At 32.4% G+C, this 26,230-nt stretch overlaps 1 protein-coding gene across 3 annotated transcripts in view; it reads left to right on the top strand.

Moving 5' to 3' along the window:
- The window catches only part of col11a1a (collagen, type XI, alpha 1a), a 240,558-nt gene that overhangs the window by 160,988 nt on the left and 53,340 nt on the right, over positions 1–26,230 (top strand). For all 3 annotated transcript variants that reach the window (XM_061922326.1, XM_061922327.1, XM_061922328.1), the window contains 7 exons: positions 4,390–4,443; positions 4,624–4,677; positions 11,688–11,741; positions 11,822–11,929; positions 16,389–16,478; positions 20,572–20,625; positions 26,044–26,151. In XM_061922326.1, coding sequence (XP_061778310.1) covers positions 4,390–4,443; positions 4,624–4,677; positions 11,688–11,741; positions 11,822–11,929; positions 16,389–16,478; positions 20,572–20,625; positions 26,044–26,151 — 522 coding nt within the window. The remainder of the gene's footprint in view (positions 1–4,389; positions 4,444–4,623; positions 4,678–11,687; positions 11,742–11,821; positions 11,930–16,388; positions 16,479–20,571; positions 20,626–26,043; positions 26,152–26,230) is intronic.

Below are 26,230 nucleotides of genomic sequence, written 5' to 3' on the forward strand. Positions count from 1 at the left end.
TTTAATAGTTTTTTTGGTTTATTTTTTTACTTTTAACACCTAAATTTCAAGATCAACTTCCGATATATCCGTCGATTTTAAGTTTGAACTATTATTTTGTTTGTTTTAGTCTCTTCTGTCAAAACTTTGATGTTTTTGTATAGCCACATCACAACATATGCAAAAAAAAATTCCACATTTAAGCAATAATTCATTATAACATAGATTTTTTTTTGTCCTTTTTTTCGGGGGGAGCAATGGAAAAAACTAAAAAATAAAGACAAAAGGGGAAAAAAAAGCCAACATTGCCACTTTTTTCTCATTAGACTTCACTTCATTCCACTTTTTTAAAATGTTTTTATTTTTTATTTTTGCAATACTATCAATTTTGCAATTTTTCGCAGAATGTGTGGCGGGCCGGTAAACGATTAGCTGCGGGCCGCAAATGGCCCCCGGGACGCACTTTGGACACCCCTACCTTACATGTTCATTTAAGCATGACAAGACGTTGAAACAACGACTTAGGCTCCGACGTTGAGCAACTCAAACCTCATGTTGAAACGTGTTTTGACGGCGCTTAATCAATGTTGGGTCGACCATTGACTTTTGGTCGTTTCCCAACCAATACACAAATACAACATTGAAACAACATGCTTTTTACATGCAAATCTTCAAAATCCTCCTTTTTATAAACCATATTTAGTTCTAACTAGGGTTGCAAAGTGGTGGAAAGTTTCCGGAAATTTACCACGGGATGTTAAGCTCGGGAAGTTTGGACATTTTGACAATTTTTTGATTATTCAACGTTGGACACCGTCCATCTTATTCTGTAGCTTGTAAAACACTAATGCAATGCCACACACATATACAAATAGTCAGCTAAACAATTGGAGTAGTCTTTAAAAATATTTTACTTGTCAGGTTCAAACACCGATGACATCTGTTAAACAAGACAAGAAGCAAGGAATTGATCGAATTCAATTCAGCTCAATTGAGGAGAAACGTGTGGGCTGTACTCTTTCTACAGTCTTCTACCACGCTCTGAAAACAGATTGTATGCCTCCTCTTTTATTTGGGCTTTCCCTGATTACACAGCAACAGCTGTTTCTAAAGGAAGGGGGTCGTACACTGCGGTCGCCTTTAGTTACAAAACAGTTCAAAGAAAAAGTGCCTCCGCTTTATAAGTCTCGGGTCAAGACAAAATCTTCCTGTGGATTACGATACATTAAAGAAACCGACACTTCCCATCCTACACAGTGGAGTTTTACAAGCTTTTTGCTTGGTAGGATCAGAAACAGCTTTTGTCTGCTCGCCGGGAACTCATTGAAACACAAAGTTTGGACATTTTGACCATTTTTGGATTATTCAAAGTTGGACATCGTCCAAGCTTGTAAAACACTAATGCAATGCCACACACAGATACAAATAGTCAGCTAAACAATTGGAGTAGTCTTTAAAAATATTTTACTTGTCAGGTTCAAACACCGATGACATCTGTTAAACAAGACAAGAAGCAAGGAATTGATCGAATTCAATTTAGCTCAATTGAGGAGAAACGTGTGGGCTGTACTCTTTCTACAGTCTTCTACCACGCTCTGACAAAAGATTGTACGCCTCTTTTATTTGGACTTTCCCTGATTACACGGCAACAGCTGTTTCTAAGGGAAGGGGGTCGTACACTGCGGTCGCCTTTAGTTACAAAACAGTTCAAAGAAAAAGTGCCTCCGCTTTATAAGTCTCGGGTCAAGACAAAATCTTCCTGTGGATTACGATACATTAAAGAAACCGACACTTCCCATCCTACACAGTGGAGTTTTACAAGCTTTTTGCTTGGTAGGATCAGAAACAGCTTTTGTCTGCTCGCCGGGAACTCATTGAAACACAAAGTTTGGACATTTTGACCATTTTTGGATTATTCAAAGTTGGACATCGTCCAAGCTTGTAAAACACTAATGCAATGCCACACACAGATACAAATAGTCAGCTAAACAATTGGAGTAGTCTTTAAAAATATTTTACTTGTCAGGTTCAAACACCGATGACATCTGTTAAACAAGACAAGAAGCAAGGAATTGATCGAATTCAATTCAGCTCAATTGAGGAGAAACGTGTGGGCTGTACTCTTTCTACAGTCTTCTACCACGCTCTGACGAAAGATTGTACGCTTCCTCTTTTATTTGGGCTTTCCCTGATTACGTGGGAACATTGGTTTCTAAAGGAAGGGGGTCATAAACAGCCGCTGCCTTGGGCACAAAACAGTTAAAAGAAAAGGTGCCTAGAGGGGTGTCAGGTCCTGCCTCATCTCAGGTCAAGACAAAATCTTCCTGTGGATTATAATGCATCAAAGAAACCGACACCTTCATGTTGCTTCCCATCCTACACTATAGAGTTTTACAAGCCTTTTGCTTGGTAGGATCAAAGATAGCTTTTTTTCTGCTCGCCGGGAAGTCATTGAAACAAAAAGTTTTGTGATCACTTAGATACAATTATTCTGACATTACTGATGGACAAATGAATAGAAACAGGCAAGATGACTAAATGAACACTCAATCAGCATGCTAAATTAAACTATAAGCTACATTCTTGTATGGCAACAAAATGGCTAGCAGGACAGAAGGCAGAGGAAACTACAACGTTTTGTGAACTTTACAGATCACAAAAAAAGTTAAATTCGAATCGCTAACGTCGTTAGCATAAGTGAATGGGATTCAACATAGAGAAAATTAGCATCACGGCTAACGGAGAAAAAATTTCGGTTCATTATGAGACTGTGGCTAACTTGAGTGGACGTCTGCTGGAGTAACCTACAGTCTTACAATAACAAGCAATTACAACTCTAACTTAAAATACCATACATAAAACATATTTACCCCAATAATATCATCAAAACTTACCAGTCCTTGGACTCAAATACTAGTGTGGCCTCAATAGTCCTGCCGTAGTGTGTAGCATGCTGGGAATTAGCTGTGCATGTGATGGTGAGGATGAGGAATGCACAGAGCAGGGTTGAAATTCAACTGACTTTGCATTAAATCGGGTTGTTTTAGCTAATAACCCCTCTGCAAGATCTAGCATGTTGCATTCAATGTTTATTCCCATTAATTTCCCGCTAATTCCCATGGAAAGTTTCCAACTTTAAATACCGTATTTCCTTGAATTGCCGCCGGTGCGCTAATTATTTTAAAACCTCTTCTCACTCCGGCGCTTACCAAAGGCATGCAGTAAAAATTTGAGTGTGATGCAAGGATACCATCATGAAAAGCACATTTAATTAAAAAAAAACGTTATTATGGTGTTAGCTTTACTTATAAATAAATGAAGTCCATGCGCAGCTCCTTCGGATCAAAAGCATCGATAACTTGTTTATAGAAGTCTTCCTTACCTTTCTTCAGTTTTAAAAGTCTCTCTGTCTCGATGGAGATCTTCCTGTATTACCTCCTGCTTCGATTGAAAGTCCAGTTTAGAAAACTACTCTCAGACCGCTGCTATCAGTTAGCTCGGCTCCTCGATGACAGAATTATCCTCGGACAACTCTCCCTCCCGTTCTGCTCCGTGGGTGATCTCTTTATCCCGCCGCTGCCACCAGGAACTGTTATTGTATAAATAATACACTGGGTATTTAGGACTGGGACATGCTTTATTTCAGCCCGGTTGTTTACATAGCCAGCATAGGAGTGTTACATCCTAAAAGGTCCATCGTGCACCTGCCGCGTTACTCATTGTCACTTCTTCTGGAGCCGAGTAGTCTCAAGAAGGATCACTAGCGCCCTCTACCACCTGGAGGCGGGAGTCATTTAATGACTCATATTTGACACACGCAGCTACGGTATTGTGACGGTCTCAAGCCGTCGTCTTGCGGGTTCCCTGGACCGCCAAGGAAGGACATGGCTTGAGCAGTTTGACTTTGTTTATTTTTCAATAAAACCTCAGTCCAGGTCGCTCTTCCGCTCCTCCTCTCCGCTCGTTCGCCGTCTCCTCGCCGCCCTGCCTGTCTGTCGGACCGTCGGCTCCACAGGTATATTAATAAAACATAGCTGCTTACTGTTCTTTTTAGCATAGCTTGGAACTTAAATCCTACTGAATAGCTCTTAATGTTCTTCCCTTTATGAAATTTCAAATTACCGGTATTGAAATCAGCCTCCTCCATTTTGAAAATGACGACATGGGAAGTGTCACTCGTGACGTCACAAAATAATTAGCGGCATGTGCTAATTATTTTGCGAAGCGAATTTGACCGGGCAGTAATTCAAGTCAGGTGCATACTATATGTATATATATAATTCAAGGAAATACGGTTTTCCCGGAATTTTGCAACCCTAGTTCTAACATCCCTTCTAATTCCAATGCATAACGGAATCTTCCTTTTACAACGGGTACTGAATCATTGACTGTCTTATGTGTTTATTATAGGGTCCTCAAGGACCTCAGGGACCAGTGGGTTTCTCCGGGCCAAAGGGGCCACCTGTAAGTATTGTGAAGCCAATATATGGATTGTCTGATTCCATCAGTTTCTTACATTATTGACTCAGGACTCTAATACAGTCATTATTGATGTTACAGCCTAAAAGTGATATTTCTTGCAAAACTACCGATACTGATGATAAATCGTCATGAATATTGAATATCTCAATCTCTTCCAAACAGGGACCGCCTGGGAAGGACGGACTGCCCGGACACCCCGGCCAGCGTGGTGAGACAGTGAGTACTTTAAAAACAATGATGTTTTTTAGGGAGCGAATTCAATGGGCCAATAGCGATTTGTTTCCGGAATAGCGTCACAATGGTAAATTATATTATTCACATGTGAATAATGCTGTATAATAGACTGTATTTATGTTATTCACATGTGAATAATGCTGTATAATAGACTATATTTATGTTATTCACATGTGAATAATGCTGTATTTGTTATTTACATGTGAATAATGCTGTATAATAGACTGTAGTTATATTATTCACATGTGAATAATGCTGTATAATAGACTGTATTTGTTATTCACATGTGAATAATGCTGTATAATAGACTGTATTTATGTTATTCACACGTGAATAGTGCTGTATAATAGACTGTATTTATGTTATTCACACGTGAATAATGCTGTGTAATAGACTGTATTTATGTTATTCACACGTGAATAATGCTGTATAATAGACTGTATTTATGTTATTCACATGTGAATAATGCTGTGAAATAGACTGTATTTATGTTATTCACACGTGAATAATGCTGTATAATAGACTGTATTTATGTTATTCACATGTGAATAATGCTGTATAATACACTGCATTTATATTATTCACAAGTGAATAATTCTGTATAATAGACTGTATTTATGTTATTCACATGTGAATAATGCTGTATATTAGACTGTATTTATATTATTCACCTGTGAATAATGCTGTATAATCGATTGTATTTATATTATTCACATGTGAATAATGCTGTATAATAGACTTTATATTATTCACATGTGAATAATGCTGTATAATAGACTGTATTTATGTTATTCACACGTGAACAATGACTGTATAATAGACTGTATTTATGTTATTCACATGTGAATAATGCTGTATTTATATTATTCACATGTGAATAACACTGTATTTATATTATTTACACGTGAATAATGCTGTTTAATAGACTGTATTTATATTATTCACATGTGAATATTGCTGTATTTATATTATTCACATTTGAATAATGCTGTATAATAGACTGTATTTGCATTATTCACAAGTGAATAATGCTGTATAAAAGACTGTATGTATTTTATTTACATGTGAAAAACACCTAAGTGTTTATTTTCTATTGTTAGCGAAATGTGGTGCTGAATTTCTCATAGGGATCAAAAAAGTTATTTGTATTCTATTCTAATCTATGAGTGCTGCCGAGCCCATGTTCATAAGTTTATATACCCTGGAAGAATTTATGACTTATTGGCCATTATTCAGAGAATATGAATAACAACACAAAAACCTTTCTTCCACTCATGCTTAATGGTTGTGTGAAGCTATTTATTGGCAAACAACTGCGTTTACTCTTTTTAAATCAAAATTACAAAAGATTTGGTTGGACCAGCAAATATTTCAACCACAACTGCCTGGAAAATTGTTCGAAATGCAAAGAACAAACCACAATTAACTTCAGCTAAAATACAGGACTTTCTAAAAAAAATTGTGGCGTGGCTGTTTCAAGACGCACAATAATAAGGCGCTTGAAGACAAATGGGCTGCATGGTCAAGTCGCCTGAAGAAAGCAATTTCTGCGCGAATGTCGCAAAGTATCCCGCTTACATTACGCCCAACAGCACAGAGACAATCCTCAAAACTTCTGGAACGAAGTCATTTGGAGTGATGGCTTTCTTCTGGCGACTCGACCATGCAGCCCATTTTTCTTCAAGTGAATGTGAATGTGTTATCATTCAAATTCTCTGAAGAATGGACAAGAAATCGTAAATCCTCCCAGGGTATGTAAACTAATGAGCACAACCGTATGTAAGGATAGGAGAGTTTCATATCACGGCTACTGCGACCAAAAATGATCACGGTTATCATTATTATTGCGGAACGTGCTCCAAAAACGTGCACCCATAGTTTGTGACACCTTGCACATAGCCTGTGTACATTTCTCTTCTGCTATCCGAATGATGGAACACGCTTCATTCCATCGTTAACAGACGTGGATTTATAGCCGAAAAGCACGCTCCGGTGTCGATACCAGCAATAAACACGCGCATTGCACATTGCGCACGGGGCGCAAATAAAGATGAAGTGTATTTATTTCCGAGCGAGGTCGTAAATATTTGTGTTCCCGCGCAATAATACATAGCTGGATGTGCTATATCACCCTGGTAGAGAGAAACATAAAAAAGAAAAAGGGGCGAAGGCAAGCACTATGGATACACTTAATTTAAAATATGCAACACATCACGACCAAATGGCAACTCTTCTACCAGTTTTGACGTTATCCAGGTTGCTACAGAGAAACCTTACCACTGTACTGCAGATCTGGGAAAAATACAATACCACAAAAAATACCACATGCGGCCGAACCCTGTTTCCATATGAGTTGGGAAATTGTGTTTGATGTAAATATAAACGGAATACAATGATTTGCAAATCCTTTTCGACAACATATTTGATGTTCAAACTCATAAACATTTTTTTTGTGTGCAAATACTCATAAAATTTAGAATTTGATGCCAGCAACACGTGACAAAGAAGTTGGGAAAGGTGGCAATAATTACTGATAAAGTTGAGGAATGCTCATCAAACGCTTATTTGGAACATCCCACAGGTGTGCAGGCTAATTGGGAACAGGTGGGTGCCATGATTGGGTATAAAAAACAGCTTCCCAAAAAAATGCTCAGTCTTTCACAAGAAAGGATGGGGCGAGGTACACCCCTTTGTCCACAACTGCGTGAGCAAATAGTCAAACAGTTTAAGAACAACGTTTCTCAAAGTGCAATTGCAAGAAATTTAGGGATTTCAACTTCTACGGTTCATAATATCATCAAAAGGTTCAGAGAATCTGGAGAAATCACTCCACGTAAGCGGCATGGCCGGAAACCAACATCGAATGACCGTGACCTTCGATCCCTCAGACGGCACTGTGTCAAAAACCGACATCAATCTCTAAAGGATATCACCACATGGGCTCAGGAACACTTCAGACTTCAGAAAACATATATGTATATGTATATATATGTATATATATATATATATATATACATATATATGTGTGTGTGTGGGGGGGAGGGGGGGGGAATCACAAGACTACTTCATCTCTACAGAACTGTTTCATGAGGGAACTCCTCATGAAACAGTTCTGTAGAGATGAAGTAGTCTTGTGATTTTTCCCCACACATAAATATATATATATATATGTATGTGTATATATGTGTATGAGTATATATATATATATATAGAGAGAGAGAGAGAGAAAGATATATATATATATATATATATTATATATATATATATATATATATATATGTATATGTGTATGTATATAATATATATATGACCCCAAAAGGGAATAAGCGGTAGAAAATGGATGGATATATATGTATATATATATATATATATATATATATATATATATATATATATATATATATATATATATATATATATAAGAGCGTCAATGTTAATTTCAGAGTATTGTAATGCAACATAATATAGTGTTCACATGAAGGGTAAAGAAGGATAAAACGTGTCACCATAGATTTATTCTGGTATCGTTCGGCACCCTGCACCACACACTCCTCCAGAGAAGAGTGGGTCTTTTATTTTGACATTCAAGTTGTTCTTGAGTCAAGAAGCAGACATCCTCCTGAGATTATGACGATCAAGAGGTACGGAAAAGGATATTTATGTACTGAAGAACAGTGGTCCCCAACCTTTCTGTAGCTGCGGTCAACGCTTGGGGTTGGGGGAATCTTTTTTTTTCTGTCATGAAAAAGGAAGGTTTTTTGGGTTGTTGCACTCATTGTAAGTCTATTTTGTGTTTTTTATGATGATTTAATAAAATAAAAAAAAATTAAAAAAATTCTGCGATGAGGTGGTGACTTGCCCAGGGTGTACCATGCCTTCCGCCCAATTGTAGCTTAGATAGGCACCAGCGACCCCCGCGACCCCATAGGGATTAAGCGGTAGGAAATGAATGGATGGATGGAAAAATAAAAATTAATAAAAAATTATTCTGCGGCCTGGTAAAAATTTACCAATTTAAAAAAAAAAAATGTTGTCATGAAAAAGGGAGTTTTTTTGGGTTGGTGCACTTATTGTAAGTGTATCTTTTGTTTTTTATGTTGATTTGATAAATAAATAAAAACAATTATAATAATAATAATAAATAAATAAATTATTCTGTGGCCCGGTACCATTTTACCAATTTTTTATTTATTTTTTGTCATGAAAAAGGGAGGTTTTTGGGTTGGTGCACTAATTGTAAGTGTATCTTGTTTTTTTATGGTGATTTAATAAAAAATAAAAATAAAATAAAAAAATTAATAAAAAATTCCTCTGCGTCCCGGTACCAATTTACCAATTTTTTTTTTTTTTTTTTCGGGTTATTGCACTAATTGTAAGTGTATCTTGTGTTTTTTATGTTGATTTAATTAAAAAATATATATATATAAAAAATAATAATAATAATAAGAATAATAATAAATTATTCTGTGGCCCGGTACCAATTTACCAATTGTTTTTGTTTTTTTTGTCATGAAAAAGGGAGGTTTTCTGGCTTGATGCACTAATTGTAAGTGTGTCTTGTGTTTTTTATGTTGATTTAATAAAAAATAAAAAAAAAAATATATATATATATATATATATATATATATATATATATATACAATATATATAATAAAAAAATCTTTTGCGGCCCGGTACCAATTTACCAATTTTTTTTATTTATTTTTTTTCTCATGAAAAAGGGAGTTTTTTGGGGGGGTTGGTGCACTAATTGTAAGTGTATTTTGTGTTTTTTTATGTTGATTTAATTAAAAAAAAAATAATAATCATAATAAATAAAAAATTCTTCTGCGGCCCAGTACCATTTTACCAATTTTTTTTAAATTTTTTGTCATGAAAAAGGGAGGGGTTTTTTTTGGGTGCACTAATTGTAAGTGTATCTTGTATTTTTTATGTTGATTTAATAAAAAATTAATTAAAAAAAAATAATAAAAAATTCTTCTGAGGCCCGGTACCAATTTACCATTTTTTTTTTTTTTTGTCATGAAAAAGGGAGTTTTTTTGGGTTGTTGCACTAATTGTAAGTGTATTTTGTGTTTTTTATGTTGATTTAATAAATAATAATAATAATAATAATTAAAAAATTCTTCTGCGGCCCGGCACCAATTTACCAAATTTTTTTTTTCTCATGAAAAAGGGAGGGTTTTTTTTGGATTGGTGCACTAATTGTAAGTGTATCTTGTGTTTTTTAATGTTGATTTAATAAAAAATAATAATAATAATAATAATTAAAAAATTCTTCTGCGGCCCGGTACCATTTCACCAATTTTTTATTTACTTTTTGTCATGAAAAAGGGAGGTTTTTTGGGTTGGTGCACTAATTGTAAGTGTATTTTGTGTTTTTATGTTGATTTAATAAAGAATAAATATAAAATTTAAAAAAATTATAAAAAATTATTCTGTGGCCCGGTACCAATTTACCAATTTTTTTTTTTTTTTTGTCATGAAAAAGGGAGGTTTTTTGGTTTGTTGCACTAATTGTAAGTGTATCTTGTGTTTTTTATGTTGATTTAATAAAAATATATATGTATATGAAAAATAATAATAATAATAAAATATTCTTCTGCGGCCCTGTACCAATTTACCAATTTTTTTTTTTTGTCATGAAAAAAGGGAGGTTTTTTTGGGTTGTTGCACTAATTGTAAGTGTATCTTGTTTTTTATGTTAATTTGATAAAAAATGTAAATAAAATAAAAATAAATAATAAAAAAAATTCTGCGGCCCGGTACCAATTTACCAATTTTTTTTTTTTTGTCATGAAATAGGGAGGTTTTTTGGGTTGTTGCACTAATTGTAAGTGTATTTTGTGTTTTTTATGTTGATTGAATAAAAAAAATAATAATAATAATAAGAAATTATTTTGCGGCTCGGTACCAATTTACCAATTTTTTATTTTAATTTTTTTTTTTTTTGTCATGAAAAATTGAGGTTTTTTTTTGGGTTGGTGCACTAATTGTAAGTGTATCTTATGTTTTTTATGTTGATTGAATTAAAAAAAAAAAGAAATGTATTTAAAATTATTTTGCGGCCCGGTACCAATTTACCAATTTTTTTCTTTATTTTTTTTTTTTGTCATGAAAAATTGAGGGTTTTTTTGGGGTTGGTGCACTAATTGTAAGTGTATCTTGTTTTTTATGTTAATTTGATAAAAAATGTAAATAAAATTAAAAATAAATAATAAAAAATTATTCTGCGGCCCGGTACCAATTTACAAATTTTTTTTTTTTGTCATGAAATAGGGAGGTTTTTTGGGTTGTTGCACTAATTGTAAGTGTATTTTGTGTTTTTTATGTTGATTTAATAAAAAAATATATTCATATATAAAAAATAATAATAAAATTCTTCTGCGGCCCGGTAACAATTTACCAATTTTTTTTTTTTTTATCATGAAAAACGGAGGTTTTTTGGGTTGTTGCACTAATTGTAAGTGTATCTTGTGTCTTTTATGTTGATTGAATAAAAAAAATTATAATAATAATAAGAAATTATTTTGCAGCCCGGTACCAATTTACCAATTTTTTTTTTTTTTTTTTTTTTTTTGTCATGAAAAATGGAGGGTTTAGTTTTTTGGGGTTGGTGCACTAATTGTAAGTGTATCTTATGTTTTTTATGTTGATTGAATTAAAAAAAAAAAAGAAATGTATTTAAAATTATTTTGCGGCCCGGTAACAATTTACCAATTTTATTATTTATTTTTTTTTTGTCATGAAAAATTGAGGGTTTTTGGGGGTTGGTGCACTAATTGTAAGTGTATCTTGTGTTTTTTATGTTGATTTAATAAATTTTTTTTACAAAAAATACAAAAAATGTATAAAAAATTCTTCTGCTGAAGAAGTAAGGACCTGCGTCTTTAAACAGGAATAAATGCTCATTTACGTCAATTTGAAACGTATTACATCACTTATGCATTTTTATTCATGCCTACAGAAGTAAATGGTGTGCTTCTTTCTAGGGTTTCCAAGGAAAAACGGGTCCACCAGGCCCAGGAGGTGTCGTTGGGCCTCAGGTAACCACAATAATATACTATTTTTCAAATACATGCACGAATGCGAGCTTGGGTTGAAACTTCAATGACGTTTCTTTTAGGGACCCACGGGAGAGACCGGTCCAGTCGGTGAGAGAGGCCACCCCGGACCCCCTGGTCCACCTGGAGAGCAGGGTCTCCCCGGAGCTGCTGGCAAGGAGGGAGCAAAGGTGAGTCAGGGCGGGGCCACGTGACCTCCTGAGAGCCAGCTCCAGTGCAGAGGAGAAATAGGCTCCATTATGACGAGTACTAATGTCTACTGCAGTGGACACTGGCTCTCGGAAGGATGTATTGTTCATCCAGTAATAGTAGTAGTATAACTATTAGTATTATTATTATTAATGGTGGTAGGATTATTAGTATTATTAGTAATAATAGGAGCAGTATTATTAGTATTATTAATATTAGTATTAGTAGTAGTATTATGAGTAGTTGTATTATTATTAGTATTAGTGTTATTGTTAGTATCATTATTAGTAGTAATATCAGTATTACTACTAGTAAGGCAACATATGATATAAGTGTCTATATTAGCCTACTATCAAAATGACTTTAAAAGTCTTATATAAGTGTTATAATGAAGGCAACACATGATGTAAGTGTCTATATTAGCTATATTAGCCTACTATCAAAATAACTTTCATAGTATTTTATAAGTGTTATAAAGAAGGCAATACATGATGTAAGTGTCCATATTAGCTATATTAGCCTATTATCAAAATTACTTTAAAAGTCTTATATAAGTGTTATAAAGATGACAACACATGATGTAAGTGTCTGTATTAGCCTACTATCAAAATAACGTTAAAAACCTTATATAAGTGTTATAATGAAGACAACACATGACGTAAGTGCCTATATTAGCCTACTATCAAAATGACTTTATAAGTCTTATATAAGTGTTATAATGAAGGCAACTTATGATGGAAGTGTCTATATTAGCCTACTTTCAAAATTACTTTAAAAGTCTTATATAAGTGTTATAATGAAGACAACACATGATGTAAGTGTCTATATTAGCCTACTTTCAAAATGACTTTATAAGTCTTATATAAGTGTTATAATGAAGGCAACTTATGATGGAAGTGTCTATATTAGCCTACTTTCAAAATTACTTTAAAAGTCTTATATAAGTGTTATAATGAAGGCAACACATGACATAAGTGTCTATATTAGCCTACTATCAAAATGACTTTAAAGGTCTTATATAAGTGTTAAAATGAACACAACACATGACGTAAGTGTCTATATTAGCCTACTATCAAAATTACTTTCAAAGTCTTTTATAAGTGTTATAAAGATGGCAACACATGATATAAGTGTCTGTATTAGCTATATTAGCCTACTATCAAAATAACTTTCAAAGTCTTTTATAAGTGTTATAAAGATGGCAACACATGATGTAAGTGTCTGTATTAGCTGACTATCAAAATAACGTTGATAACCTTATATAAGTGTTATAATGAAGACAACACATGATGGAAGTGTCTATATTAGCTATATTAGCCTACTATCAAAATAACTTTCAAAGTATTTTATAAGTGTTATAATGAAGGCAACACATGATGTAAGTGTCTATATTAGCTATATTAGCCTATTATCAAAATTACTTTAAAAGTCTTATATAAGTGTTATAAGGATGGCAACACATGATGTAAGTGTCTATATTAGCCTACTATCAAAATAACGTTTAAAACCTTATACAAGTGTTATAATGAAGGCAACACATGACGTGTCTATATTAGCCTACTATCAAAATGACTTTAAAAGTCTTACATAAGTGTTATAAAAATGGCAACACATGATGCAAGTGTCTGTATTAGCCTACTATCAAAATAACGTATAAAACCTTATATAAGTGTTATAATGAAGGCAACACATGACGTAAGTGTCTATATTAGCCTACTATCAAAATGACTTTAAAAGTCTTATATAGGTGTTATAAAAATGGCAACACATGATGTAAGTGTCTGTATTAGCCTACTATCAAAATAACGTTTAAAACCTTATATAAGTGTTATAATGAAGGCAACACATGACGTAAGTGTCTATATTAGCCTATTATCAAAATAACATTAAAAAGCTTATATAAGTGCTATAATGAAGGCAACACATGATGTAAGTGTCTATATTAGCCTACTATCAAAATAACATTAAAAAGCTTATATAAGTGTTATAATGAAGGCAGCATATGATGCAAGTGTCTATATTGGATATATTAGCCTACTATAAAAATGACTTTAAAAGTCTTATATAAGTGTCATAAGGATGGCAACACATGATGTAAGTGTCTGTATTAGCCTACTATCAAAATAACGTTTAAAACCTTATACAAGTGTTATAATGAAGGCAACACATGACGTAAGTGTCTATATTAGCCTACTATCAAAATGACTTTAAAAGTCTTACATAAGTGTTATAAAAATGGCAACACATGATGCAAGTGTCTGTATTAGCCTACTATCAAAATAACGTATAAAACCTTATATAAGTGTTATAATGAAGGCAACACATGACGTAAGTGTCTATATTAGCCTACTATCAAAATGACTTTAAAAGTCTTATATAGGTGTTATAAAAATGGCAACACATGATGTAAGTGTCTATATTAGCCTATTATCAAAATTACTTTAAAAGTCTTATATAAGTGTTATAAAGATGACAACACATGATGTAAGTGTCTGTATTAGCCTACTATCAAAATAACGTTAAAAACCTTATATAAGTGTTATAATGAAGACAACACATGACGTAAGTGCCTATATTAGCCTACTATCAAAATGACTTTATAAGTCTTATATAAGTGTTATAATGAAGGCAACTTATGATGGAAGTGTCTATATTAGCCTACTATCAAAATGACTTTATAAGTCTTATATAAGTGTTATAATGAAGGCAACTTATGATGGAAGTGTCTATATTAGCCTACTATCAAAATGACTTTAAAGGTCTTATATAAGTGTTAGAATGAACACAACACATGACGTAAGTGTCTATATTAGCCTACTCTCAAAATTACTTTCAAAGTCTTTTATAAGTGTTATAAAGATGGCAACACATGATATAAGTGTCTGTATTAGCTATATTAGCCTACTATCAAAATACCTTTCAAAGTCTTTTATAAGTGTTATAAAGATGGCAACACATGATGTAAGTGTCTGTATTAGCTGACTATCAAAATAACGTTGATAACCTTATATAAGTGTTATAATGAAGACAACACATGATGGAAGTGTCTATATTAGCTATATTAGCCTACTATCAAAATAACTTTCAAAGTCTTTTATAAGGGTTATAATGAAGGCAACACATGATGTAAGTGTCTATATTAGCTATATTAGCCTACTATCAAAATAACTTTCAAAGTATTTTATAAGTGTTATAATGAAGGCAACACATGATGTAAGTGTCCATATTAGCTATATTAGCCTATTATCAAAATTACTTTAAAAGTCTTATATAAGTGTTATAAGGATGGCAACACATGATGTAAGTGTCTATATTAGCCTACTATCAAAATAACGTTTAAAACCTTATACAAGTGTTATAATGAAGGCAACACATGATGTAAGTGTCTGTATCGGCCTACTATCAAAATAACGTTTAAAACCTTATACAAGTGTTATAATGAAGGCAACACATGACGTAAGTGTCTATATTAGCCTACTATCAAAATGACTTTAAAAGTCTTACATAAGTGTTATAAAAATGGCAACACATGATGCAAGTGTCTGTATTAGCCTACTATCAAAATAACGTATAAAACCTTATATAAGTGTTATAATGAAGGCAACACATGATGTGTCTATATTAGACTACTATCAAAATGACTTTAAAAGTCTTATATAGGTGTTATAAAAATGGCAACACATGATGTAAGTGTCTGTATTAGCCTACTATCAAAATAACGTTTAAAACCTTATATAAGTGTTATAATGAAGGCAACACATGACGTAAGTGTCTATATTAGCCTATTATCAAAATAACATTAAAAAGCTTATATAAGTGTTATAATGAAGGCAACACATGATGTAAGTGTCTATATTAGCCTACTATCAAAATAACATTAAAAAGCTTATATAAGTGTTATAATGAAGGCAGCATATGATGTAAGTGTCTATATTAGCCTACTATCAAAATAACATTAAAAAGCTTATATAAGTGTTATAATGAAGGCAGCATATGATGCAAGTGTCTATATTAGATATATTAGCCTACTATAAAAATGACTTTAAAAGTCTTATATGAGTGTTATAATGCATTCACGCTCAGTATAAAACGTTTGGCGGACAAAATGAGACGAAGGAGTGTCATAAAACACGTCTTTTCCGTAAACAAACTACGGCGCGTTCAAGGACCGCCAGCATTAGTCGGGCAAACCAGCGCTCGCCAAATCCTCTCATCGGTGAAGCATGTTTGACATAAAGAGTGGGATTTTTTAACAATTAGGACTGTTTTTTTGGTCATGTTTTGTCCTTTCTAAGAATTAAAAAATATATTTTTTTCCATAATATCTGGAATGTCATTATCAATACATGAATAATAAATATAATTCAAATGTGTCATCACATGGTATAAAAGTCTTGTAGTCACACGATTCTGACCTATTGTTTGTGATTGTGTGTTTAGGGGGACCCCGGACCGCAGGGTTCATCCGGTAAGGACGGTCCTCCCGGTCTCAGAGGCTTCCCGGGAGAGAGAGGTCTACCTGGCGCCACGGTAAGCACGCCCTTTCACCGTGGTAGCATAAAATATGAATATAATATATAATATAAACATATTAAACATGAATACTGCAATGCATTGTGGTTGAGTTAGACACTACTAGAGTGGACATGTTGTTTTAGTAACTAATACTGTATTGGAAGCAATATAACCAATGTCATCAAACGTCCACCGCGGTAGATGTTTATTTTTTGGTCAGTTCCTTAATAAAATAGTCCTCAAACGTCCACAACAGTGGACATTGTCTTGTATCGGAGTTACACATATCGGTAAAAAAAAAAAAGAGTAGGCCACGTCTTCAAATGTCCACTGCAGTGGACGCCGCTGTACCGCAAATGAGTGGACTCTCAAACCGTGTTACCTGTCCCAGTAGTGGTACGCCTAAAAAAAACTTGATTAAAGTACAGTGTTTTATTTTCTGACATTCAAACACAGTGTTTCTGTTCAAGCTGGTGGATAAAAATATGAAATATATTTGTGTTGAGGGGGGGGCTTCGCTGCAGGTCCGCAGGCCACGCCCCCCCTCCACAACTTGCAAATACAACTTCTGCCTTGTTTTTAATGAATATTTTGGCCGACTGTGCAACTGTATTTTAATGTTGGTCATTATGCGGGCACGTGGAGAGCCCGTTTTTTTTCTGAGGTGGTCCTTGGTTGAAAGCGAGTTAAAACGCACGATATTGTGTTGAGACATGAAGTTCTATAAAGACAGGCGTGTCAAACTTGTTTTCATAGAGGGCCACATTGCAGTTTTGGTGGCTCTCAGAGGGCCGCTTGGAGTAGTGAATCTTCTATCAATATAAATGTATACCTGTACAATACATGTTTATATTTGCCTATGCATTTGTTATTAGAATATTTTATTACATACACTGTTAAAAAAAATAAATCGGATTTTACTGCAAAAAAACTGCCAGATTCGTCCCCAGAATTTTACCAGTTTTAATTAAAAAAACAACTATATATATATATATATATATACAATTATTCATTTATTTAAATTAAAAACAGTTTTTACAATAACATCCATGCAACAGAGCTAGCAGTTTTTCCACAATAAAAGCTGCAGTTGTTGTTTTTAATCGTATGTTAATGTAAATGGAAACATTGTACTGTAGTTTTTTGTACGATAAAAAAATGCCAGCTTAATTGCCAAAATGTTACCAGTTTTAATTTTTTTTAAAGTGTATATACATATATATATATATATATATTTTTTTTTTTTTTTTTTTATTATTATTATTTTTTATTTATTTATTGTTTATTAAAATAACATCCACACAACAGGGCTACCAGTTTGTCCACAATAAAATCTACAGTTGTTGTTGTTATCGTGTGTTAATGTATATGGAAACCTTGTACGATAGGTTTATGTACAATAAAAAAATGTCATCTTAATCCCCAAATTTGACCAGTTTTAATACAAAAAGTGTATTTATATAAATATTATTTAATTTTTTTTGTACTATTATTTTTCTTTTTTTTTTTTCTTTTTCTTTGGTTTTTTACAATAACATCCATGAAACAGAGCTACCAGTTTTTCCACAGTAAAATATACTTCTTTTTTTTTCGTGTGTGGTAATGTACATGGAAAAACAGTACGGTAGTTTTTTGGACGATAAAAAAATGGCAGCTTAATCCCAAAATTTTACCCGTTTTAGTTTTTTTAAAAGTATATATATATACATATATATATATATATATATATATATATATATATATATATATATATATATATATATATATATATATATATATATATATACATACATATAAATATATTTTTAAATAAAAAAAAAAGTTTTATTTTGTTTGTTTATTGTTTTTTACAATAACATCCATGCAACAGAGCTACCAGTTTTTCCACAATAAAATCTACAGTTGTTGTTTTTATCATGTGTTAATGTATATGGACACACTGTACGATAATTTTTTTGTACAATAAAAAAATGGCAGCTTAATCCCCAAATTTTACCAGTTTTAATACAAAAAGTGTATTTTTATAAATTTTATTATTTTATTTTTTTGTACTATTATTTTTCATTTTTTTATTTTTTTATTGTTTTTACAATAACAGCCATAAAACAGAGCTACCAGTTTTTCCACAATAAAATATACTTTTTTTTTTTTTTTCGTGTGTGGTAATGTATATGGAAAAACAGTACGGTAATTTTTTGTACGATAAAAAAATGGCACCTTAATCCCAAAATGTTACCAGTTTTAGTTTTTTAAAAAGTATATATTTATATAGATATATATATATATATATAGATATATTTTTAAATAAAAAAATAAAAAACCTTCATTTTGTTTATTTATTGTTTTTTACAATAACATCCATGTAACAGAGCTACCAGTTTTTCCACAATAAAATCTACAGTTGTTGTTTTTATCATGTGTTAATGTATATGGACACACTGTACGATAGTTTTTTTGTACAATAAAAAAAGGTGAGATTAATCCCCAAAATTTCACTTTAAAATCTATTGTCCGTTTTATTGATGTTGATGTTTTATTGATGATATTGATGTATTTTTTTTTTTTTTTTTTAACAAAAAACATGTTTTGGAATTTATGGGGATGTAATATTTTTGTTGCATTATTAGATACAATTAATGTTTAAAAAGATATGAAATTGCATGCAATATATGTTATTTTTAAATATCAAAATGTAAAGAACTAATTGATCAGATTGAACTATCTTATGCTGCTACAGTGACATATTGACGCAGTGAGCTGCTGCGTTGCGTCTGAGTTGGTGAAAGTACATTTTTTTTGTTTAGCCTTTGTGAGGATTATGATTAATTCTTCATCCAAACCGGAAGATATAAACATCTCATCAGTCGGCATCACAGTGAGAGCAGACATTGTACAGTATGTGTTTGTTTTATTCTTTTGATAGTTTATTTACTTGTTCTTCACTTAGCAATATTGCTGCATGATGTGGCATCTGGGCCGAGGATGTCGTTGTGGCAGCCCTTTGAGACACTCGTGATTTAGGGCCGTATAAGTAAACATTGATTGATTGATTTAGTAAGAAAAGATAAAGTACTTTATTAACTATTATTTTTTTTAGTATTTGTACATGGTAATTGGTATTTAATTGTATATATTATGTAACTATATATAATATTATATAATTGTCAGAAAAATTGTATGTAAATCATCCAAAAACTATTGTGATCCAAGACTTGCCTAAACTCAATCCAGGACCAACCGAAGCCCGAGGCATCTTTTTCTCTTGTGTTAATCCGACCGAAAACAACGGCTGTTTACATACCCCCCCATTTCTTGAGAATCAGCTGTTGGTATGTAAACAGGGAAAGTCCAAATAAAAAGAGGGGGCGTACAATCTTTTGCCAGAGCGTGCCGGAAACTGTACAAGAGTACAGACCAGACGTCTCTCCTCAATTGAGCCAAATTGAATTCTGTCTCCGTCAATTTCCTTGCTTCTTGTCTTGTTTAATCGATGTTTGAACCTGACAATAATAATATAGTATATCAGTATATATTACACACTGTATATGTAATATGTATGTTATATTTTTTTATTGCTACTATGGTACATTTTTAGTCTGCATTACCCTTTCCATTCTGTGTAACTGAGCTACCGTGTGGAACAATTTCCCTTGTGGATCAATAAAGTTTGTCTAAGTCTAAGTCTAGTTCCAGGCTTTCAGGGGGACACATAAAATGACGTAGCGGGCCAGGTCTGGCCCCCGGGGCCTTGAGTTTGACACCCGTGCTATAAGACATGCAGTATGGCTACATTATTTTTCTCCCCATTTTAGAAAACAAGGACATTTGTTGGGGAATTTTTGAGGTTGTGAGAAACAAACAATATGAAATGCATGATTTTAATTCGTGATAACTTTTTTTAACATCAAAATGTTATTAATATTAGACCCATAAAGCGTTCGTTCATTCGCCATTTTGTTATATGACATCGTGATATTCATGCTGTGTATTACATTACTTGTGTTTTTTTAACTGACTGCTATATGGAAATTAAAACATATTTTTTGGTCCGTGAAATGCATTTTTACATCCATTTGACCGAATCCACTTTCTTCCTCTTCTTCTGCAGGGTCCAGCGGGTCTGAAGGGGGGAGAGGGTCCCCAGGGTCCACCTGGTCCTGTCGTGAGTCAAACATTCATCTGATCAAATACATCATTCTGCAAAATCCTGAACTGAAAGCACTCAAGTTCCGTTGAAAAATTGACACGGTTTTCTTATCGACGTCATTTTAACGAGCTGCGGCCCATAAATGAATGAGAAATTATTCAAATGAAAGAAGTCAACTTTACGGAGTGGAAAAGTTCTTCCGCAAGTCAACGTTTTTGCTCAGCTCGATTGGAAACAAAATCAATAAACACATTTTTAATATGATTTCCCGTCAGATGAAATATATACAAGTGGAACTTGCTTTGCCGAGCTTGAGTATAATAATGGAGGCAAGTCTTCCTGATAAAAATAAATACTTCTGAATGACTTAAAAGACTTAAAAAATGCCTTAAAAACAGATAAAATGCCTTAAAAACAGATACAATTCCTTAAAAACATACAAAATGCCTTAAAACATATTAAATGTATTAGATTTGTCTGTGATGAAGCAAAAACGGATATATTATACCTGAATAAACAATTATTTTAACGTTAAATACCAAATTTACTTTTTAAATTCGTTCTCAAGTCTGTAGACTGCTGCTGGAATATTAATTTTCCTGAGGGAACTCTCCTGAAGGAATTAATAAAGTACTATCTATTTATCTATCTACATAAAATGCCTTAAAAACGGATACAATGCCTTAAAAACATATAAAATGCCTTAAAAACAGATACAATGCCTTAAAAACATATAAAATGCCTTAAAAACATATTTAATGCATTAGATTTGTCCGCGATGAAGCAAGAACAGCATATATTGTAACAGAATAAACATTTATTTTAACGTTAAATACCAAATAAAAAGCCTTACAACATATAAAATGCCTTAAAACAGATAAAATGCCTTAAAAACAGATTTAATGCATTAGATTTGTCTGTTAATGAAGCAAGAACAGCCTATATTCTATCAGAATAAACAATTATTTTAACGTTAAATACCAAATGTGCTAGCCTACGGGAGCCTGTATGATACTTATGAATGCTCTGGTAAAGCTTAACAATGTATAAAATCCCTTAAAAACACATCAAATGCATCCTGAGGGAACTCTCCTGAAGGAATTAATTAAGTACTATCTATTTATCTATCTACATAAAATGCCTTAAAACATATAAAATGCCTTAAAAATGGCTACAATGCCTTAAAAACATAAAATGCCTTAAAAACATATTTAATGCATTAGATTTGTCCGCGATGAAGCAAGAACAGCATATATTGTAACAGAAGAAACATTTATTTTAACGTTAAATACCAAATAAAAAGCCTTACAACATATAAAATGCCTTAAAACAGATAAAATGCCTTAAAAACAGATTTAATGCATTAGATTTGTTTGTTAATGAAGCAAGAACAGCCTATATTCTATCAGAATAAACAATTATTTTAACATTCAATACCAAATATGCTAGGCTACGGGAGCCTTTATGATACTTATGAATGCTTTGGTAAAGCTTAACAACGTATAAAATCCCTTAAAAACCTATAAAATCCCTTAAAAACACATCAAATGCATCAATTTGTCTGCTGATGAAGTAAGAACAGTGTGTATTTACCAGAAAAAACTATTATTTTAACATTAAATACCAAATATGCTAGCCTACAGGAGCTTGTATGATACCTTTGATGCGCTGGTAAAACTTAAAAACGTATAAAATCCCTTACAAACATATAGAATCCCTTAAAAACAGATTGAAAAACTATTATTTTAACATTAAATAGAAAATATGATATCCTACGGGAGCCTGTATAATACTTATGATGCTCTGGTTAAGCTTAAAAACTTATAATATCCCTTAAAAACGTTAAAATCACATTAAATGCATCGATTTGTTTGCTGATAAAGCAAGAACAGTGTGTATTTTACCAGAAAAAAATATTATTTTAACATTAAATGCCAAATATGCTGGCCTATAGGAGCCTGTATGATACCTTTGATGCTCTGGTAAAGCTTAAAAACATATAAAATCCCTTATAAACATATAAAATCCCTTAAAAACAGATTAAAAAACTATTATTTTAACATTAAATACCAAATATGCTATCCTACGGGAGCCTGTATGATACTTGTGATGCTCTGATAAAGCTTAAAAACCTATAAAATACCTTAAAAAAACATTAAATGCATCGATTTGTCTGCTAAAGAAGAAAGAACAATGTGTATTTTACCAGAAAAAAACTATTATTTTAACATTAAATACCAAATATGCTAGCCTACAGGAGCCTGTATGATACCTTGGATGCTCTGGTAAAGCTTAAAAACTTATAAAATATCTTAAATACATATTTATTGCATTCGATTTTTCTGGTGATGAAGCAAGAACAGCATATATTATACCAAAATAAACATATAAAATCCCTTAAAAACAGATTAGAAAACTATTATTTTAACATTAAATACCAAATATGCTATCCTACGGGAGCCTGTATGATACTTGTGATGCTCTGGTAAAGCTAAAAACGTATTAAATCCCTTAAAAAACTATAAAATACCTTAAAACACATCAAATGCATCAATTTGTCTGCTGATTAAGCAAAAACAGTGTGTATTTTACCAGAAAAAACAAATATTTTAACATTAAATACCAAATATACTAGCCTACGGGAGCCTTATGATTGCTCTGGTAAGGCTTAAAAACATATAAAATCCCTTAAAAACCTATAAAATACCTTAAAAACACCTTAAATGCATCAATTTGTCTGCTGATGAAGCAAGAACAGTGTGTATTTTACAAGAAAAATATATATATATTTTAACATTAAATACCAAATATACTAGCCTACGTGAGCTTTATGAATGCTCTGGTAAGGCTTAGAAACATATAAAATCCCTTATAAACCTATAAAATACCTTAAAAAAAACCTTAAATGCATCGATTTGTCTGCTGATGAAGCCAGAACAGTGTGTATTTTACCAGAAAAAAATATATATTTTAACATTAAATACCAAATATGCTAGTCTACGTGAGCCTTATGATTGCTCTGGTAAGGCTTAAAAACATATAAAATCCCTTATAAACCTATAAAATACCTTAAAAAAACCTTAAATGCATCGATTTGTCTGCTGATGAATCAAGAACATTGTGAAAAAATTAACATTAAATACTAAATATGCTAGCCTACGGAGCCTTATGATTGCTCTGGTAAGGCTTAAAAACATATAAAACCCCGTATAAACCTATAAAATACCTTAAAAACACCTTAAATGCATCGATTTGTCTGCTGATGAATCAAGAACATTGTGTATTTTACCAGAAAAAAAAAAATATTAACATTAAATACCAAATATGCTAGCCTACAGGAGCCTTATGATTGCTCTGGTAAGGCTTAAAAACATATAAAATCCCTTATACACCTATAAAATACCTTAAAAAAAAACCTTAAATGCATCGATTTGTCTGCTGATGAAGCAAGAACAGTGTGTATTTTACCAGAAAAAAAACTATATTTTAACATTAAATACCAAATATGCTAGCCTACGGGAGCCTTATGATTGCTCTGGTAAGGATTAAAAACATATAAAACCCTGTATAAACCTATAAAATACCTTAAAAACTCCTTAAATGCATCGATTTGTCTGCTGATGAATCAAGAACATTGTGTATTTTACCAGAAAAAAAAAATATATATTAACATTAAATACCAAATATGCTAGCCTACAGGAGCCTTATGATTGCTCTGGTAAGGCTTAAAAACATATAAAATCCCTTATACACCTATAAAATACCTTAAAAAAAAAACTTAAATGCATCGATTTGTCTGCTGATGAAGCAAGAACAGTGTGTATTTTACCAGAAAAAAAACTATATTTTAACATTAAATACCAAATATGCTAGCCTACGGGAGCCTTATGATTGCTCTGGTAAGGCTTAAAAACATATAAAACCCCGTATAAACCTATAAAATACCTTAAAAACACCTTAAATGCATCGATTTCTCTGCTGATGAAGCAAGAACAGTGTGTATTTTACCAGAAAAAAATATATATTTTAACATGAAATACCAAATATGCTAGCCTACGGGAGCCTTATGACTGCTCTGGTAAGGCTTGAAAAGATATAAAATCCCTTATAGATCTATAAAATACCTTAAAAACACCTTAAATGCATCGATTTGTCTGCTGATGAAGCAAGAACAGTGTGTATTTTACCAGAAAAAAAAAATATTTTAACATTAAATACCAAATATGCTAGCCTACGGGAGCCTTATGATTGCTCTGGTAAGGCTTAAAAACATATAAAAGCCCTTATAAACCTATAAAATACCTTTAAAAAAAACCTTAAATGCATCGATTTGTCTGCTGATGAATCAAGAACATTGTGTATTTTACCAGAAAAAAAAAAAAAAATAACATTAAATACCAAATATGCTAGCATACGTGAGCCTTATGATTGCTCTGGTAAGGCTTAAAAACATATAAAATCCCTTATAAACCTATAAAATACCTTAAAAACACCTTAAATGCATCGATTTGTCTGCTGATGAAGCAAGAACAGTGTGTATTTTACCAGAAAAAAATATATATTTTAACATTAAATACCAAATATGCTAGCCTACAGGAGCCTTATGACTGCTCTGGTAAGGCTTAAAAACATATAAAATCCCGTACAAATCTATAAAATACCTTAAAAACACATTAAATGCATCGATTTGTCTGCTGATGAAGCAAGAACAGTGTGTATTTTACCAGAAAAAAAACTATATTTTAACATTAAATACCAAATATGCTAGCATACGTGAGCCTTATGATTGCTCTGGTAAGGCTTAAAAACATATAAAATCCCTTATAAACCTATAAAATACCTTAAAAAAAACCTTAAATGCATCGATTTGTCTGCTGATGAATCAAGAACATTGTGTATTTTACCAGGAAAAAAAAAAAAAAATTAACATTAAATACCAAATATGCTAGCATACGTGAGCCTTATGACTGCTCTGGTAAGGCTTAAAAACATATAAAATCCCTTATAAACCTATAAAATACCTTTAAAAAAAACCTTAAATGCATCGATTTGTCTGCTGATGAATCAAGAACATTGTGTATTTTACCAGAAAAAAAAAAAAAAAAATTAACATTAAATACCAAATATGCTAGCATACGGGAGCCTTATGACTGCTCTGGTAAGGCTTAAAAACATATAAAATCCCTTAAAAACGTATAAAATGCCTTAAAAACACATTTAAAAACTATTATTTTAGCTTTAAATACCAAATATGCGAGCCTATATGAGGCTTTATAAATGTGTTTTTGTGTGTAATATACATTATTAAATATAATAAGTATGGTATTATTAATTAAAATATAATTTAAAAAAATAAGGCTAATAAATACAAATTTGTTTCATTTTTTCAAATATTTTTACTTCAAACCCGTACTTCTTTCTCTCTTCTCGCAGGGCTCTCCTGGTGAGAGAGGTCCTGCCGGTTCAGCCGGTCCCATCGGCCTGTCGGGTCGACCTGGCCCCCAAGGTCCCCCGGGGCCTGCTGGGGAGAAAGGTGCACCTGTGAGTAGGAGCCAACACCCTTCAGTCCCCCCCCCTCCTCCTCTCTCTTTGTCCGCCGTGACACAAACGCATGTCCTCA

The sequence above is a fragment of the Nerophis ophidion genome, linkage group LG15 (assembly GCF_033978795.1).
Source record: "Nerophis ophidion isolate RoL-2023_Sa linkage group LG15, RoL_Noph_v1.0, whole genome shotgun sequence".
Classification (NCBI taxonomy): domain Eukaryota; kingdom Metazoa; phylum Chordata; class Actinopteri; order Syngnathiformes; family Syngnathidae; genus Nerophis; species Nerophis ophidion.